At 38.1% G+C, this 19,168-nt stretch overlaps 2 protein-coding genes across 2 annotated transcripts in view; both read right to left on the bottom strand.

Moving 5' to 3' along the window:
- LOC144965369 (activated RNA polymerase II transcriptional coactivator p15-like) overlaps nt 1-5,833 on the bottom strand; it is a 29,346-nt gene extending 23,513 nt beyond the window's left edge. Inside the window, exon 1 of the mRNA XM_078900627.1 lies at nt 5,702-5,833. The gene's annotated coding sequence lies outside the window, so the exon portion shown is untranslated. The remainder of the gene's footprint in view (nt 1-5,701) is intronic.
- Nucleotides 5,834-14,920: 9,087 nt separating this feature from the next.
- LOC144965374 (uncharacterized) overlaps nt 14,921-19,168 on the bottom strand; it is a 63,755-nt gene continuing 59,507 nt past the window's right edge. Inside the window, exon 6 of the mRNA XM_078900639.1 lies at nt 14,921-15,941. Coding sequence (XP_078756765.1) covers nt 14,998-15,941 — 944 coding nt within the window. The 3' untranslated portion in view covers nt 14,921-14,997. The remainder of the gene's footprint in view (nt 15,942-19,168) is intronic.

Genomic DNA, 19,168 nt, shown 5'->3' with positions numbered 1-19,168 from the left:
ATAGTCAATTTCAACCTCAAAAGTGACCAAATAGAATCTCACGTAGCCTAGCCAAACATTACAAACACTTTGACTTTGATCCCCTTACTTTAACTTACTTTAAATTATAACCCAGGTTTTGATAAACAAATAAAATTTTAAACCAAAAAATTTATTGATAAAAAAGAATTAAAAATTAACAATAGAAGCCGAATCACGATTCTCCTCAATCTGAGTGATAGGCCTACTTTGATAAACGTACACCGGGTGAGAATAGCCAAAAAAAAAGCGTCCATTGGTCATTGGTGAGAGTGGGAAGTGGGAATAGGATATTGAATAAGAGGCTGCCGTCGTAGAAACAATACACATTGTTCTGCAGTGTGGGGAAGATTTTATGTAACTGATTATTGTGATAGGTTTTTGTTGTTGTTGTTGTTGTGTTTTGTTATGACAGGACTGTCAGTGTCTCGATCGAGCTGTTGTGAGTAATCTTCATGTTGTGTTCGTTCACTGTCTCCCGCGTAAACGTGACGTCATCATTTCTACCCTTTACAAGCTCGCGACACCTTTCATTCTTTCTCTCAACTATCTACAGCCTTATTTGAAACAGACATATCAACTATCTTCGCCCATCGTTGTATCTGCTACTAAGATCCGATCCGCCATACTTTTGGTATGTTATAAAAATCAGGCTAGACCGGGACGATTCCCGAAGTGCTCTAGAGCAGTTTTTAACCGCCCATATATGTCCTTTACATATATGGAGAACGCCCACTTCGGTGGAGACTTTTTCTAAACTTTTTCCTTATTTTTTACATCGTGAACGAGATTGGGAAATCCGTTCACGACAATTGGCGCTGCGACTAATTTCCGAACCCTGCCATTTTTAAAGTGTATGGTAGCACTCAGTGCACGGGAATTGACTTCTTCAAGGTAAAGAGTTCTTGTAAACAAATCAGAATTATGAATCTAAAAACTTGTTTCATCTGATTGTGTTGTAAGTATAGCGCCTTGAATTGAGTTCCCCTGGTTTAGTTGTGTTTTTTCATTGCTTAAACCAGAGAGGAAAGCCGTTTATAGGGTCGGCAATTATTTTTGAATTGGCGAAATTAAGATCTCAGCTCAGCTCAATTTTTTCATCGAGACTTCGAGCTCAACTTTCGTTTATTTTTGCCAATAAAATTGTGCAATTGTGATTTCTATTCAACAAAATGGAGCAAAATTGGTGAGTACAATTCAATAATTTTACTTGAAAGTGCATGAGGGCTTAATCAATTCACTTCAAAGAATTAGCCTGGTGAACCATTATTGGGGTCATGGTTTTCACTCCCGCACTGATGTCTCAACTAAGATTGGAATTCATCAACCTGCATGTGAGCTAAATTATTTGCATGTCTATTTAAATACTTTCCAATATTTGACATCAACAATACTATTTCTGTGAATAATATACAAATAATTGGCGCCAAGATTGTTGCTTAACAATCTCACTGTGCTTTTCTAAACAAAAGGTAACAGTAACAGTCAGTATCATCTGTCTTTATTTAGATGATCAAAGTCAAAGCTTAGGCAGCCATGTAAAAGTGTTTCTACTCACCAAACACAGAAACTATTTTCCAGCTTTACACGCTCCTAAACCCCCTATATATTGGATGTTTCTCTGAACTCTTTACATCCAGACTCTGTAAACATATCCACTTGCCTTAGACACCTGGTCAGTGTCTAAATAGGATAAGAACCACCTCTAACTCTAACCCAGTGATTAAACAGTGAAAATAGTGAAATCTATCAGCTGTGGTGTAGAGATTGTATTCAAGTGAGAAGGGATCTGAGAGTATTCCAAGTTTACAGACTTTATCATTGCTTTAATTGATTTGCATCAACTGGTCTGTCATTTTAACTGAAATAAATAATTATCATATTTCAGTTTAATCCAAAATGGATGCAAAGATAATGATTAATGTCATTACTGCTAAGGACCTTTTAAGGTCATCTCATATAAGCAAGCCTTTGGCTAAAACCCTGCTTGACATTCGAGCACGTAAGGGTTTACTCACTAAGGAGGATGTGATAGATAAGATCAGTAATGGTGACATGTTAGAACTTTTTGATTTTTCGGTTTCCGAATCGTGCATTTTTGAGAAACCAGGTGAACATGCCCCTGGTACCTCTCGCGACAGTTCCCCAAATAAAATGGATTCGAATGATAATGCGTCTGGTGCTGGAGACAGACGAAGGGAACTGTCTGCGCAGCAGACCCCATCTAAAGCTGCAGGTTCGTATCCTGAACATGACACTACTAGCAATCCTCAAGAAGGTGCTAGTAGTGTTGCGAACCCGACATTTTGTAACAATGCGAAACGCACCATTCGTAATGCGTGGCACGATCAGCCTACCGAAGACCATTACCCAACATCCTTTTTGGCATCCGACCGCGAGCGGGTTCCTTTCGTTCATGAAGCTAAATTTTGTCAAAATTACATGGACAAGGTGCCTTACTCTGAATGTCCTGAATCTATAACTCACACATTGGACCCACCCTCTCAAGATTTCTCAAACAAGGGTCTCACATCAATGGGCCCGCAAAGAGAGGATTGTGGATATGCAAGAGACAAAGTAAGGCAAACCCGCCGGCTACCACGAAGAAAACCATCTATGAGAAGAACCTTAGAACAGGAGGATGCTCTAATTGAGGCAAGCATGCACAGGGAAAGACGAGGATGGAGGGATGAGACTAGTTACATGCATTCCTACGAGGCCCCACCTGCGGATCGCAATTCCACGGATCATTATGGAGATATGAGCAGTGGAGGCCCACTTATGCCACCCCCGTCCAAGGTACAGCTGCCTAAATCTATCTCTTTCAATGGGACAAAAAGATGGGATACGTTTGAATATAATTTTCAGAACTTTCTGAATTATCATAATATTCAACATCTCCGTGACCAACTATTTTTCCTGGGCCTAGCCCTGGAAGGAAAAGCAGCGGATTATCTCTCACGGATCCATCAGTCGATAGTCTTTACAGACATACGAGATGCATATGACACCCTGAGAAATCGATTTGGTGGTCAGCAGCTACAACATGCAACTCTGATACAATTCAACAGCACTACGCAGGCTGAAAAAGAAGATGTCTTAGACTATGTTGACAAGCTATGGGAGTTGGCACTGCAGGCATTTCCTGGACAGTCCCCCCGCAATTTAGAGTCCCAAGTGGTAGCCCATTTTATAACAGGACTATATGACGTGAAGGCAGCCCAATATATTGCATGTCAGGAGTGCACCACGATGGACCAAGCCCTGAGAACATATAAGCTTTTTAAAAATTCTCAGCAAGTTGGTTGGCGTGCACGAAAGGATAGACCAAGTACCAGCAACACCGTGCGGTTCAGAGAGCCCTCTATCCAAGCGGTGAATGTGTACGATGAAGAATCTGGGTCAGAATCTGAGGAATTGGAAGACTATAGCCAAATTAGAGCAGTGACTCGCAACACGAGCATTAAGACAGCTGGTGTACAGCAGAAGACTGAGATGAGTGTTGAGGCAATGTTCAAAAAGATGTTATCAATGCATGAACAAACCCAAAGTAAATTAGACACTCTCATTACACTCCAAAGTCAAGTCTTGGAAGTTATGCAAAGAGGCGCTCGACGTGCCCAGCCAAGATCCCGCTCCAATTCCCCATCATCAAGTGCCTGTTTTTCATGTGGAGGTCAAGACCACTATGCTAGAGACTGCTCCATGAAAGGTCGCCCAAAGGAAGACAAGGCGCCAAACGGGCAGGGATCAGTTTGAGCCCGGAATTGATCCCAGTTCAAGCAAGGGCAATTAAAGAGGACCCAGTTTTTGAGGCACAACACAGATATAAGACTATGAGCAATTTGTGCCCCTATTCTTCTGACTGTACGAATTTTATGAAACATGAAGAAACTAAGGAAAACCTTGCCCAGCAGACCAACAACGGAAGCCACAATGTATATCGGTCTAGCCAAGATCCAGAACAGATTGTGAAACCTTATTTTGATGAGGAATGTATCTGTATTGCAAGGTTACAGTCAGAATCTGCCCTTAAAGTGCAATGTACAATTGAAAACGTCCCTGTACAAGCAGTGGTGGATACTGCAGCAGATGTTACCATCATCTCTGAGAACACCCATAACAAAATCCTACCTACCCCCACTTGTACGAAGTCCATGAAGATGTTTGCAGCAGGAAAAGATCAAAGCTTCTCTGCAAAATTAGTGGGGCCACTACACTTGCGATTGGGAGAGATTCATCTGCTAACTCATATCTATGTTGCTCCCATTTTCGACCCAATGCTATTAGGAATAGACCTGCTGAGGAAATTAAGGGCAAAGATTGATGTGGAAAAACAACAATTATTTTGTCAAAATCAAATTATTCCTCTTGCAACAAATTCAACTGAAAATGTAAGTCCCAAGTGTGACATGGCACAAACAGGTTTACCAGTGGATGATGGAAACCGAATAGCTATAAAGATTGCCATTCCCCACAAATTGATCATACCAGCCCAGTCAGAAGTAATCACTAATGTTGAGTTAGACTATTTGCCCAATTCACCATTTATGTACCTGGAACCATATAGAAATCTGCCAATTTCTGTGGGCCATACCCTGCACGTAACCAAACCAGTTGTTACAGTGTGCTTGATCAACACAGGTGATGAATGCTTCCTCAAAAAAGGGACGGAAATAGGACAGTTGCTTCCCCTGGAAGCAAGAGATATATTTGAGGGTGACGAAGATGACTGGCTGAATTTAACAGAAGTGGATGAACTCAGCAACCCCATGACAGAAGCGGAGGGGGAATGCTCCATATCAAGCACTTCCTGCCAGCCGATCCAACTACCAGACAAACTTATAGATCTCTGGCAGAGAGTTACGTCCACTCTGGGAGATGAGAGACTAGGTAAAGTTGAACAATTGCTGTGGGAATATCAAGACATATTTGCAGCCAGTGAATTTGACCTTGGTGACTTCCAAGCAATGCAACACCACATTGATACAGGAGATGCAAAGCCAATTAAACTAGGCTTGCGACGCACCCCCGTTCACTTTACCAAAGAAGAAGATGAAATGTTAGACAAGATGCTAAAAGCAGGGTAATACAACCCTCGGCTTCAAGCTGGGCTGCGGCGCCTGTACTGGTACGGAAAAAAGATGGATCTGTTCGCTGGTGCATCGACTACAGGGCACTTAATAATGTTACCAAGAAAGATGTTTTTCCCTACCTTTCATGTCTGAATGCATCGACGCATTAGAAGGTAACATATGGTATTCAAAGCTGGATTCCAATTCGGCTTATTGGCAGATCCCAGTCCATGAGGACTCCAAACACAAAACAGCATTCCGTACACGCCAAGGACTTTTTGAGTTTAACAAACTCCCATTTGGACTGTCCAATAGCCCAATCCGTTCACGACAGCAGCGAGAATGATGATTCAGAAAGAATTGATGATAATGACAAGAAGATAGCGTGTATGCGTACGATTAATGATTATCAGAAAGTGTCTGTCGACGGTGTCATTTTTTCAGATGATGATGAAGTGTGGACTTTGACTTACTTAGTATCACCAACTAACAAAGTGAAGATCTGCCGCACCTTATTCATCAGAGTTACTTTATTTAGTCTCTGCTCGGGGTCAGCACTTTAAGTTGGCAGACACTTATAGTGACTTAGTAACGAAACTGAAACAAACCTTCGATAGCTAGGGTAGATACTTGACTTGATGGATTTTTTTATTCTGATGGCGGGTAACTGAGCAACTGTTTCTTTTTTGGTGAGGTTAATTTAGGTGGGCTGTGGGCGGAGTCAGTCAAATTTGTTATCCAAATTAGAAGAGCGCCCATCAATGTGTTTATTTAGCCTGGAACAGTATACAAATAAATGAAAGCATGGAAACAACGAAAGAAAGTCTCATAAAATAACTATTCAAACGATTAATAAACCCCAGTGATAAACACACAAAATAATTCGTAATAATTGGAGAAGAGGGGGGGGGGGGGGGGGGGGCTCAGTTTGCGGCCATTATCATTGTCATCTATTATTAGTTGATAATGCATGCGGCGCATACGTACAGAACGCACCGCCTTTAATTCCGTGCAGGGTTGCCAGTTTGGCATTTTAAATGCCAGATTCCAAAAATCTGGCATTTTTGATAACCGTTTGGCATTAGAAAAATCATTTGGCATTTGGCATTTTCATTTGGCATTTTCTTTTCTTGTATATTATACTTCAAATGACACCTTTTCTCAACCGTGGTGTAGTGGTTTAGCACTCCACTTAGTAGTCAGTAGGTAAAAAATTACCCCAACAGGAAATTTAGTATAATTCAAAAAAAAAAAAAAAGAAAAAAGAAAAGAAAACACGCAAGCCACCAGGATATGATAGTAAATTGTCTATCAAAAGTGAGTAGTTTTCTTAGTGGGGGTGGGAGTCAACAGACTTTGGCATTTTTTGAGTGTTTTGGCATTTTTTAAAATCTTCCCTTGGCATTTTGTTGAAAAATAATCTGGCAACCCTGATTCCGTGCTGCTGATAGCTTGGAATGGGACCCCGCGCTATATAAAAGCTCATGGCTCATGTTTCGACTCGTAACTGTTGGCCATGTTTTTCCCAATCTCTTCTTCAGAAATCTAAATTCATTGTGTACTTACCACGCTCTCTACACGAGGCATCTTCATTGCTAATGCGATCTTACTCTTACAATTTTTTTTAATCCACAGTAGGCACTTAGGCTACTTGCAATGTTTGTAGTTGTGTTTGGGAGTTGCACGTGTTTTATCCATACATCAATGAAAATTCGTTTCTTTTGTTGTTGTTTGTTTTTTTAACGGGTTTTACGGCGCTTGCAACACATGAAAGTAAAAAGGAATAAAATGGGATAGTAATAAATTCTAGAATTACAATTAAAGCACTCAAGAAAAGGTAAGACAAGGTGGAATTGGTTCAAATAGGAAACACACACATGTAGATTCCAAGAGCACACTATCAATGTATACCTACTTAGTTTGAGATCTCCTATAAGTCTCATCCATACGAGCACAGGTCCCCATTAAGAGGAATACGCTCAAATGTTTACAAATCATAAATAATACGTAAACAAAATCTCCCAAAACTAACTGCACATTTGACTGTTTCCCTCTCAGCCAAGATATCTGGCCAGGGTCAGGACAAAACCAAGTCTAAGTAATCTCATTCTAAGACAAAGACAGAAAGCAAGTTGGAAAAAAAAATATAGGGAGATAGAAGACGCAGTAAGTACCTCCCTGCCCACTTTGGGAGGTCAGGAACCCCACCCAGAATTCGTTTCTATGAGGTCTGCAGGGGAGATAAATACCCAACTCGTGTTGATCGGCATGGTCAATTCAGACTCAAAAAGCATGGCTGGTTATGTGTATTCGCTCTACCGCAATAACATTTTTTTACTTAACTTTGATGGTTGTGTTTTGTTTTGTTTGTTTTTTTAATATTTTATGGCGTTAATTAAGCGTGAGGAGATGAATCCCCCCCCCCCCCCCCCAACTACCAGTGAGTTCCATATTATTCTATTGGACAAATAATAATAATAATAATAATAATAATAATAATAATAATAATAATAATAATAATAATAATAATAATAATAATAATAATAATAATATTAATAATAATAATAATAATAATAATAATAATAATAATAATAATAATAATAATAATAATAATAATAATAATAATAATAATAATAATAATAATAATAATAATAATAACTCGTCTCAAATGTTTGCGATGAAGGGAATCCAGGGTGTCCAAATTCTTTCTTTTCTTTTCTTTTTTGTAAGACCTTGCACATAAGGGGCCGTTTTCATGAACGCGAACTAGCGCTTAGTCTCTGACTATCTCTGACTTTAGGCATTAAAAAATCGGATTTCATGTGAGCTGACTAAGCAAATTTTAGTCATTTGCTGGGGCAGGAGACGTCATAGCGTCAACAAGATAGCAGCTATTTTTAAATTGAGTGCGCTTCGATTCGGAAAGAAAATACGTCGGTTACGAATGACAGAGGCAAAAAGTGTCCTGTTACCATTGTCATTGGCTCTAAAAAACTATAAGATAAGTGCAGATCGTCGAAAGTAGACATTTTTGTGAGCAAAAAAAAAAATCAAAAAAATCTATCGAAATCGAAGGGTTTGCGTCAAAGAACAACAACAACAAAAATTATTAGAAAGTATAGTAGAGACAAAAATTATTCTGTTGGCATAGAAACTAACTGAAAGAATGTGATTAATCAGAACACACTTTCTCTTTTGTTTATTTGTTTGGTTATTATTTTGTTTTGTTTTTTGTTTTTTGTTTGGGGGGGGGGGTTCAATGTCTTCGAGTTTCAATCTCCGTGCTACATCGAGTCTCAATCAAACTTCCATTGGCCTAAATATAGAATCGACAGTCGATGATGGACATCATTGTAGTCTATATAATCGACAGTCAATATCAAGTTCAAATGTAAAAAGAACGAAATATTATTGATACCGCATGTGTTGCTAATTTCCTCTTTGGAAATCTTTTGAGTTGTAATTAGGAAGGCGGGTTATCTTACCTGCCTTCGTGTACTAGAGAGCGTGATGTTACCCGCACAAAATAGCCGAATTAGTCACCATCCTTACAACGCCCACTTCTACCTAGTCCGGACTAGAAAACGTTCATGAAATCCGATTTTTGTTATACACTTGCTTCGCTTGGGCTTAAGACGAGCTAGTCATTTACTAGACTAGTAATACTACTAGTGACTAGTAAATAACTAAATCTAGTCCTCATTCATGAAAACCGGCCAAGGATTGGCGGCACTAGCGCTTTGTAAAGGCGTATTCTTTTCTTTTCATTGATGATGTTCGTCCTGTTCCACAGGTTGTGTAGTTATCTGAATGCAGTTTGAACGAGCGTTTTTCTCCGTTTGATGTCTTCATTCTCATTAATCAAGATCCCGAGTTTACTTTTCCATTCCGCTTGTTTCTTGTTAACCACTGTGATTTCTTCGTTAACCTTAAGAGTCGCAGAGTATTTGATACTGTAACAATGTGATGATATGTGCCGCTTTGCCTGGTCTGCTGTATCATCAACATCGTCTGCGTAGATCAGTTCGCGGATAATGATTTGAGGAATCGATCTATTTGTCTTAACTCTTTTAGTGCAGATCCCAAATATACGGTAACAAGAATTGGGCTCAAACTATATATACACACACACACACACACACACACACACACACACTTAAATGTTTACAAAGTATTGTACAAAACAAAAATATAACTTTATATAACAGAGAGGTTATTTACCAGGAAAATAATATCATCCTCCAAAACAATACCCATGGGCATGCGCAAAGAAACTCCTTTCACTTTCATTCATATTGAATTGTGTCCATAACCCCAAGATAAAAATATTCCCTCTTTCTAGGTTATCTCCGCATTATAAGTTATTTATACACATGTATTGTTTATAAATTATTCCTTTTAAAAAAAGAGCTTTGCGATGCAAGTTAAGGTGTTGTCTAAAATTATGGGTTAAACATTGTTGTAATAGACATTATTTTGCGGCTCACGCTCGTTATTTTGCGTTGGTTTGAGGGTAAAGGAGAAAACTTTCAAACCCCGCAAACTCACGTCCAGATAGAAAATGAGTTAACTTTCCCAAGTACAATCTAGAAATGGACTTTAAAGAAATATCAGGGAAAATCTGAAGTTTTAAAACACTCCGGGTATTGTTTTATGAGGAATATAAGATAAATCTTTTCCTCTTTGGGTCATTAAATAAACGACAAAAATAAATAAATAGATAATAATAATAATAATAATAATAATAATAATAATAATAATAATAATAATAATAATAATGTAGTCTTCTCTGAATGCTAAAAATGCGATGTAGTAGTTTTTAAAGTCGACTATTCGTTTCTATTACAACAATTTGCATAGCGGCCAACTTTTCTACAACGGGACACCTTCACGCCTCACACACAATACCGACATGACCAAAACAGCAGTATGTTTGGACTATTTTATAAGATTATTATCTAGATTTAGAGCTTTTTCTGTTCCTTATTTTAATTTGCTAGTCTAAAAAGCATAATTCTAGAACATGCAAAGGTCATTTCCATACAGTCCAATTTTTTTTTTTAATTATTTTTTCTCCAGATTACCAAAATTGGGATAGTATTTATTTTATCAGAACAGTTGATCGCTATGGGTCTTGTGCAATTTATTTGGTTATGATCGACAATCAGCATCTCGATTGTGATTATAAATATTTAATATCAGATACAACAATGAATCCATAACAGGGTAATACGACCTGCAAATAGGTAGGTTTACGCGGTATAGGTTGTTATGATGATCAAAAATAGAGATCTCGATGGAAGACGATTCAAATAATTCGGTCAGCCAGTGCATCTGCTGTTCAACAACCGATGACCTTTCGATGACGCACCTCTACAACAGAAATAGAGCTCACTTTTGGATTCGTTAGGTTTTGTTCGGATTATTATTATTATTATTATTATTATTATTATTATTATTATTATTGTTGCTCTAGAGTTCCAATTCCTCCTAGAAGACTATGTAACCTTTCTCTTCGATACTGCCATTCGTTGCTTTTTTTGTTTGTTTTGTTTGGTTATTTTTTTCAATTTTGTTTTGTTTTGTTTTTGTTTATTTAAGAGTTTTTTGTTGTTGTTTGGTTGGGTTTTGTTTTGTTTTTTTCAGTCTTCTCATCAGGTTTGTCCGTTGCTCCAAGAACCCATTGAGGCAGGCGGACAATAGGTTGCCCAGTTTTATTTTTTTGTTTGTTTGTTTGTTGCTTTAGGTCTCTTCCAACACAATTGAGGTTATATGAGAGACCGCTGAAACAAAAAAACAAGCAATCTAACAAAAATAGTACAAATGTAAATCAAAATCATAACCTAAAGATATCATAAGCTAAATTATAAATAACCAAGAACAAACAGGCAGAGGATTTACAGGAAAAAAAATATCCCCTGTCAAAAATACAATCACAAACCAAAGAAGCAGGATAGGCTAGTAAAGAGAAGAAGAAACGACATCACTATCGGATCGTACACCTATGCGAACATCATAGGTATATGATTCAAGTGTGATGCTCCCATCCAACCACCCGCCCAGTTTTATGCCAGCATCATAACTACCACTTATCAGTGAAGTGATCCATCAAGAACACCAGAGTAATGGTCTATGGAGATCATGGACACCTTGCTATGAGTACTCCCTTCCCCCTCTCTGTGATGTTAGCAAAATCCGATAGAATGTTTTTTGTTTTGTTTTTAAGGGTTTTACGGCGCTTGCAACACATTTAGGTCATTTCAGCGCCAGCAAAAAAGGAGGAAATGGGATAGTCGAAAAAAAATAATCTAGATTTACATTAAATAGCACACAAGAAAAAGTAAGACAAAGGGGAATTGGTTCAAATAGGGAACAGTTGTAGATTCCAAGAGCATACCATCAATGTGCTTATTTGAGATCACCTAAGTCTCATCCAGACACCAGCACAGAATCCACTAAGAGAAATACACTCAAATGTTTACATTATACATTCAAAACAACACATATGTATATACTTAACTAATACATAACATGATTTACAAGGAAAAAAATATCATCTCCCAAAACTTTTAACTGTACATTTGACTGTTTCCCTCCCAGCCAAAGACTCCGGTCAGGGTCAGGACAAAAATATGTAATCTCATTCCAAGACAAAGACAGAAAACAATTGGAAAACAGATGTAGAGGGTTAGAAGACACAGTACTTCTCTGCCCACTATGGGAGGCCAGGAACCCCATCCAGTAAAATCTGATAGAAGGGCGAGGAGATATCACAATGATCAGTCATTGGACTTCGGTCCTCAACACCACGGATCTTCTACTACTTCTAGCAGGTTTCTCGTTAGCCTTGACTTCTCCCGAATTCATATTGCCATTTCTTGTTTTCTCACAGGTTTTGTTCGGATTATTGTTGCCTTTCAGTTTCAGATGATTCCCATCCTTACAAGAAGAATGTATATCTATCTAATCTTTCTTTTCGATGCTGCCGTACGTCTGGGGTTTTATTTGGGCTGTTTTGTTTGGTTTGGTTTGGGGTTTGTTTTTTTTTTCATTTTCTTTTCAGTCTTATCTTCGTTTTCGTCCTTTGCTCCTAGCACCCATTGAGGCAGGCATCATAACTAACACTTATCATTATCAGTGAAGTGACCTTTCCAGTCTCCAGAGCGTCCGGGTTGGGTGGTCGCTGGAGATCCTGGACGCTTGTCATTAGTACTCCCTCCTCAAATCGTGAGTTTGCATTTTGAATGAAGGGATTAATTTAAATAGGGTATAATGGAATTTATTAAAAAATTTTAATGAATATTTATGAAGCGCATTTTCATAGATTCATCATACTTAATGCATAATGCTCCCTTTATGCCACAGCAGACCATTTGAATTTCTTTTCATTCTGAATAGATTGCCTGCTTTGCGTCTTTTTGTGTTGCAATTTCACGATCCCTCCTACTCCTATATCAAGGTAATCATTCACACCCGAGTCAAATAGCGTAACACTGGTAAAGTATCTGACCCAAGGACAAACCATCGAGCCCAGAGTACTGCGATCATTATCAATAATCCGGTCACTTACCAAAGTCAACCTTTCTTGTATTTTGTTACAGTGTGACAGTGGCAGCAAAGGGAACGGTATAGATTCCAGCTGCATTCTGTATTTTTTCTGACCCGTCATCCATCCAGCAGTGATTGTTTTTGTACGGAGCTTGTGACACATTTAGGTCATTTCCGCGCCAGTAACCAGGACGATAATGGGATAGTCAAAAGAAATTCTAGATTTACACTTGAAAGCACACAAGAAAAAGTAAGACAAAGGGGACTGGTTCAAATAGGGAACAGATGTAGATTCCAAGAGCATACTAGCAGTGTACTTAGTTTGAGATCACCTTAGAGTCTCATCCAGACATAAGCACAGGATCTCACTGACTGTTTTTGTTTTTGATTGTTTTACGAATGGGATAGTCAAAAGAAATTCTAGATTTACACTTGAAAGCACACAAGAAAAAGTAAGACAAAGGGGACTGGTTCAAATAGGGAACAGATGTAGATTCCAAGAGCATACTAGCAGTGTACTTAGTTTGAGATCACCTTAGAGTCTCATCCAGACATAAGCACAGGATCTCACTGACTGTTTTTGTTTTTGATTGTTTTACGGCGTTGCAACACATTTAGTTAATTTCAGCGCCAGTAAAAAGGAAGAAAACGGGATAGTAAAAAGTTCTAGAATTACGTTTAAAGCACCCAGTGAGACAAAGAGGAATTAATTTAAATAGGAGACAGATGTAGATTCCAAGAGCACACTATCAGTGTACTTCGTTTGAGATTACTTAAATGTCTCATCCAGACGGGTCTCCACTAAGAGGAACACACTCAAACTTCTACAAATCTATGTTTAAAAAAAATAACAGTACATTACAAAGAGATGATTTACAAGGAAATAAATTATAACTATGCATTCGACTGTTTCCCTCCCAGCCAAGGACTCCGGCCAGGGTCAGGACAAAACTATTGGAAAACAGATATAGGGGGATAGAAGACACAGCAAGTACCTCCCTGCCCACTATAGGAGGTCGGAAAAAACACCCAGGGATCCCACTAAGAGGAAATCACTCAAATGTTTACATGATTTCATTATATATTCAAACCAACAAACATAACAATAACAGTTTATATAACAAAGAGATTATGTACAAGGAAAAACAATAACTTTTCATCTGACTATTTCTTGTTCAGCAAAGGACTCCGTCCAAGTAATCCCATTCCAAGACAAAGACAGAAAGCAAACTCGGAAAACATATAAGGGGATAGAAGACACAGCAAGTAACCTCCTGCTCACTATGGGAGGTAAAAAAAAAAACAAAAAAAAAAACCCCAGAAGCGGCGATTAGCAGTTGGTCTGTTGAATCGGCGGAAAGTACCTTGAGATGTATAGCGTTCTATCAAGAGGGTAGCATCAATTGCAATTATTATCCATTTAACAACTCCGGTGTCGTGTCCTTTAAAAAAATCTTGAACTTTTATATAGAGCGCAATATCCATTAAACGTGCTCAAAGCGCTTAACACGAGATCCCTAGCCAACAGCTACACTTAACATGTGAAGAGGCATATGAAGAGGCATGATGCCTGTTATGCGATTTACGTTTTTCTTATTTTGTTTTTGTTTTTACCGATCCAACGCTGTTAAGGGCCAGGTACTCATTACACACCAGGGTATGGAGAGAAGGAGAATAAAGAGCCTTTTCCAAGGACTAAACTAAGCGCCACCCAGAGTCAGAGCGGGAATCAGACCCAGAACCTTCCGATCTGATGGTGTTATACCAGACACATAGACTACATAGCCGTACATGAATCATCACAAGTAACAAGACTACTTAAAGACACATCATCATCATATCCACCACTTCAGAATCACCGTTAAAGCTGTTACTAAACATTTGACTGTCTCCTTCCTGGCTAAGAACCCCCACTAGGATAAGGGGGGGAAAAACGACAAAGAGAACAAAGGCAGAGAGCAGAGTAACACGGAGAGGGAAACCGATATGGGGGATATAAGATATAGCAAATGTACTCCAGCCTACCATTGGGAGATCAGAAGAACCCCATCCAGCCACATGGAAATGATTCATTGCCAGGATATGTAATAATATAGCGATAACAAAAGAGATAGCATGACAAGGTTGTGGATCCACGAAGAATTCAGAGGCAGTCAACGGTCCTCCACTGTATGGAGATATTCACTTGACTAGTATTATTGCAAGTGCTACAGACACTAAAGGACAAGGAATAGTTACGAGTAAATTTGTCTGCTGACAGGAATAAATTCAAGACACCATTTGACCACGAGTTAGAATTTATTTTAACTCAGCACTTTTAGACTACATCACATGAATCACATTAATCTTTTAAACATTAATTGTTAGGATACATGCTATTCAACATGTCCAAGAAACCCCTTGGCATGCCTGCGGGAACGGTACCAGTATTACTAGACATACGATTAACCAATTCAGCAGTTGAGGTGCCCCCTCCTCCGCTTTCAACATGTTCTCTGCCTCCACCGCTATCACCCACGTCAGCATCCTCAGCAGTCATTCTAGCCATGATCTCTGCAGATATCATACGACTGGACAGACCAGTTGCACCAGTTGGGTGGGATGTACGGCTGGTCATCTCAGCAATCATTCTACTAGAAATGTTGCTTATGTCTACATTTGAATGATCACCAGATGGCGGTTGGGGTGGTTGTTGTAAATGAGGAGAAACCATTTCAGCTGAAGAAGAACGATTCGGTCCAGAAGTGGAACTGGAACTTGGTATGTCAGTGGAGAGTGGAAGTGAAGCCCTGGCATTTGCTAAACGCTCGTTCATACTTCCTCGACCATACCCTGTAATTTCATTTGTCACTGCTGACGATGTTGAGGAGGAAGAAGACTCAAGTCTGCCTTGAATATCTTCGGCTGAAAGCCTTGGGCCAACAGCAAGATCCATAGACGAAGTGCTAGATGGTCGGGGCATTTCTGGAGAACCATCACGGTGGGGTATGCTTGTGTGAATATCAGCTGTCCGATGAGAGTGAAACAAGAAAGCATCACTTGCCCGCCGGCCTCTCTTACCATGCATTGGTTGTTGAAGAAATATTGGCGGAATTTCAACAGGAATTCCAGAGGAGTTACGCCTGGACATTTCTATAGACATACGACGTGGGGAAGCCTCTACAGCAATGGCAGCTGGGGTCTTGGGCAAATCTGGGTCATTCGTTTTCTTTACAAAATAGAATTTTGCATACCCAATCTTTTGTTGTATTGTACGCCGGATGTCGGTAGGCAACTCTCTAGAATGGTGATGACAAAATCCTGAAAAGGAGTAAAAAAGGAATCTCCTTCAATCCCTGTTTTGACCAGTTTAGAAAAATAAATAAAAATTTGGATTGTGATGATGATAGCCAGATGAACAAATATGTTATCAATAACAAAATAAAGATGTTCTCAGTGCTTTTGGAAACTAAATGGAATATTGGGTGTGCATTCCTTTATGATTTCAAGACAGAATCACGATCAAGCTGGTGTAGTGCAAGTATTCACAACCCTGAAAGCAGAAAGCAGATTACAGAAAGAAAAGCGGTGGTAAAATGGTGGATGTTTAAAATAAACATCAAAGATTGAAGTCAATTGGACTGTTTCTATCAATGAGCAAAGCAGATAGCAGTACAACGAAACCCTCAGCTAGGATCCAGGCTGATGAGACTGTGTGAAGCAAGAGGGGACCAAAACAATACAAAGTATACATTATGTGACTTCATCGTAGTAGGCAAAACTTTGGTTAAATTCATGTTGGATTAGTTGATTTTTCTTAAAGTTTAAATTCAGTGTATGTGTTTGTGTGCATGCCAATTTCAGCCAATTGTTGTTTTTCTAAATTTATTTTTAAAACTACCATCATGATCAAGATCAACACATTTTATATGGATTGGATTTTTTTCAAATCAGAAACAATAAATTTAAGTAATGTAATGGCTCTGGACAGCTCAAAATGTAATCTTATTGATAATATGCAAACTATCTGAGAAAAGCATATTTTGAGGATGACTTTGAAAATTATGTTGGGATTATATTTAGAGAACATGACACAATTCAAGTGAATTTGATAATGAGTGCTATTTACCCGTTGTTTGTTTATAAGTATTTAATGGTTTTATGTCGCTTGCAACACATTTACGTCATGCCTTTTGGCATGTTGGAAAAAAAGATCAACTTATGAGATAATCGAATAATCCAACATCTCTCATGGTCACCTGCATTCAAAAAGTACATACAACCCCGCTCTCCTCTCATTCCAAATAAATAAATAATAAATCTATATCTATCAAATGACATAAATTGTACTTTATTCACAAACAATAACTTATAAATCAACAACTTGTAAAATTAGTGCTATGGGTACAACTATCCTTTAAAATGTTGGGAGAAAATAAAAGCCGACTCAATATCTAATCTCACATAAGCTTGTCAATTTGTATGTTAAAAAAAGCCTTTAAAAAACATATATGTAGTTATAAAATAATACAATTGGGTGACAATAAATGTAATCGATTTTGACAAATTCAGGCATATAATCCATATCAGAATATCGTCATTAAATGAAGAGTGTTTTATTTTTGTTTTTAAGGGTTTTACATGGCTTGCAACGCATTTATGTCATATCAGCACCAGTGAAAAGGAAGAACATGGGATAGTAAAAAGTTCCAGAATTACAATTAAAGCACCGAAGAAAAGGTGAAACAAAGGGGAATTGGTTCGAATAGGACACAGATGTAGGTTCCAAGAGCACACTATCAAAGTACTTAGTTTGAGATCACTTAAAAGTCTCATCCAGACACAAGCACAGGTCCCCACAAAGAGGAACACACTCAAACGTTTACAAATCATATATAATATGTAAATAAAACATAATTCAGTGCATAACAGTGAGATGATTTACAAGACAAAAAATATCATCTCCCAAAACTCTAACTATACACTGTTTCCCTCCCAGTTAGGGTATCCGGCCAGGGCCGGACAAAACCAAGTAAACTCATCCCAAGGCAAAGACTTAAAGCATGTTGTAAAACAGATATAGGGGTATAGAAGACATAGTAAGTGCCTGCCTGCCCATTATGGGAAGTCAGAAATCCCACCCAGTACATGAAGAATACGTTTTTTTTTAAAAGGTATTAAATTTATAAAAATATTTTGGGCATTTTTATGACTTTGGTACACAAAGAATAAAATAGCACTGCTAAAGAAGAAAAAACAAAATTAATTATGTTGTATATTTTGCAGACTTTAGGAAGGCATCTGATTCTGTGCCACATCTAAGGATGTTTAAACAAAGATTTCAGAGAATTCTTCAAATGCTCGGTTTTGACATCAACAAGAGGGGGAATATTAATTTGTTCAACTTAGCACCTTAGGTTTGATGTTGACGAGTAATGTATATTCAAGTTATAATCGTTTTCTGTAATAAATATCATACTTAAGCATGTCAGTTATTTATCACTGTGGCAGTGCACCAATAAGTCTAGTTTACCGCTTATTAGGTATTGTATTATATTGTATTGTGTGTAATAGAAACGTGCCGACTCTAACCTTTTTTTTTAGCAATACACCAACCAACAATTTTAAACAACTTCCATGAGGAATATAATGATTAAAACTCAAACATTTACAGACATTAAGCATTTACTTACATCATATAGCAGAGATGTTTTTGTTTTTAAGGGTTTTACGGCGCTAGCAACACATTAAGGTCATATCAGCGCCAGTAAAAAGGAAGAAAATGGGATAGTATAAAGTTCTAGAATTACCATTTGAGCACCTAAGAAATAGGAAGACAAAGGGGAATTGGTTCAAATAGGAAACAGATGTAGATTCCAAGAGCGCCCTATCAAAATAGTTTGAGATCACCTGATAATCTCATCCAGACACAAGCACAGGTCCCCACTAAGAGGAATACACTCAAATGTTTACAAATCATATATAATATTTATACAAAACATAATACAGTGCATAACAGAGAGATGATTTACAAGGGAAAAAATATCATCTCCCAAAACTAACCATACATTTGAATGTTTCCCTCTCAGCCAGGGTCAGGACAAAACCAAGTAATCTCATTCTAAGACAAGACAGAAAGCAAGTTGGAAAACAGATATAGGGGGATAGAAGACACAGTAAGTACTTCCCTGCCCACTATGGGAGGTAGGATAGCAGAGATGATATGTTAAGTCTATTGTTATATTTTTAAAATATTTATTATATTACATTAGGAGAGGAGGTGAGAGGGAGTAGAAGCATGAATTTTCTAAAGGGAGATATATCATTTCAGAACATATTGATATAAATATGGGGAGTGTGAAAAGGGGTAAAGAAAAAGAAAAGAACCCAATCCTCTTCCCTCATTAAAAAAAAAACAAAAAAAAAACGAAAAACCATACATACACACAAACTCACGCAACGCCCCCCCCCCCCCCCCCCACCAAAAACAAAAAAAACCCCACCAAAAACCCCTAAATAATTATAACAAAATATATTTATTTCCATTT

This window comes from Berghia stephanieae, chromosome 2, assembly GCF_034508935.2.
Source record: "Berghia stephanieae isolate SIO BIC M18660-M18661 chromosome 2, UCSD_Bste_1.3, whole genome shotgun sequence".
Taxonomy (NCBI): Eukaryota; Metazoa; Mollusca; class Gastropoda; order Nudibranchia; family Aeolidiidae; genus Berghia; species Berghia stephanieae.
The sequence above is the reverse complement of the archived record's forward strand: the minus strand, read 5'-3'. Positions and strand labels throughout refer to the sequence as shown.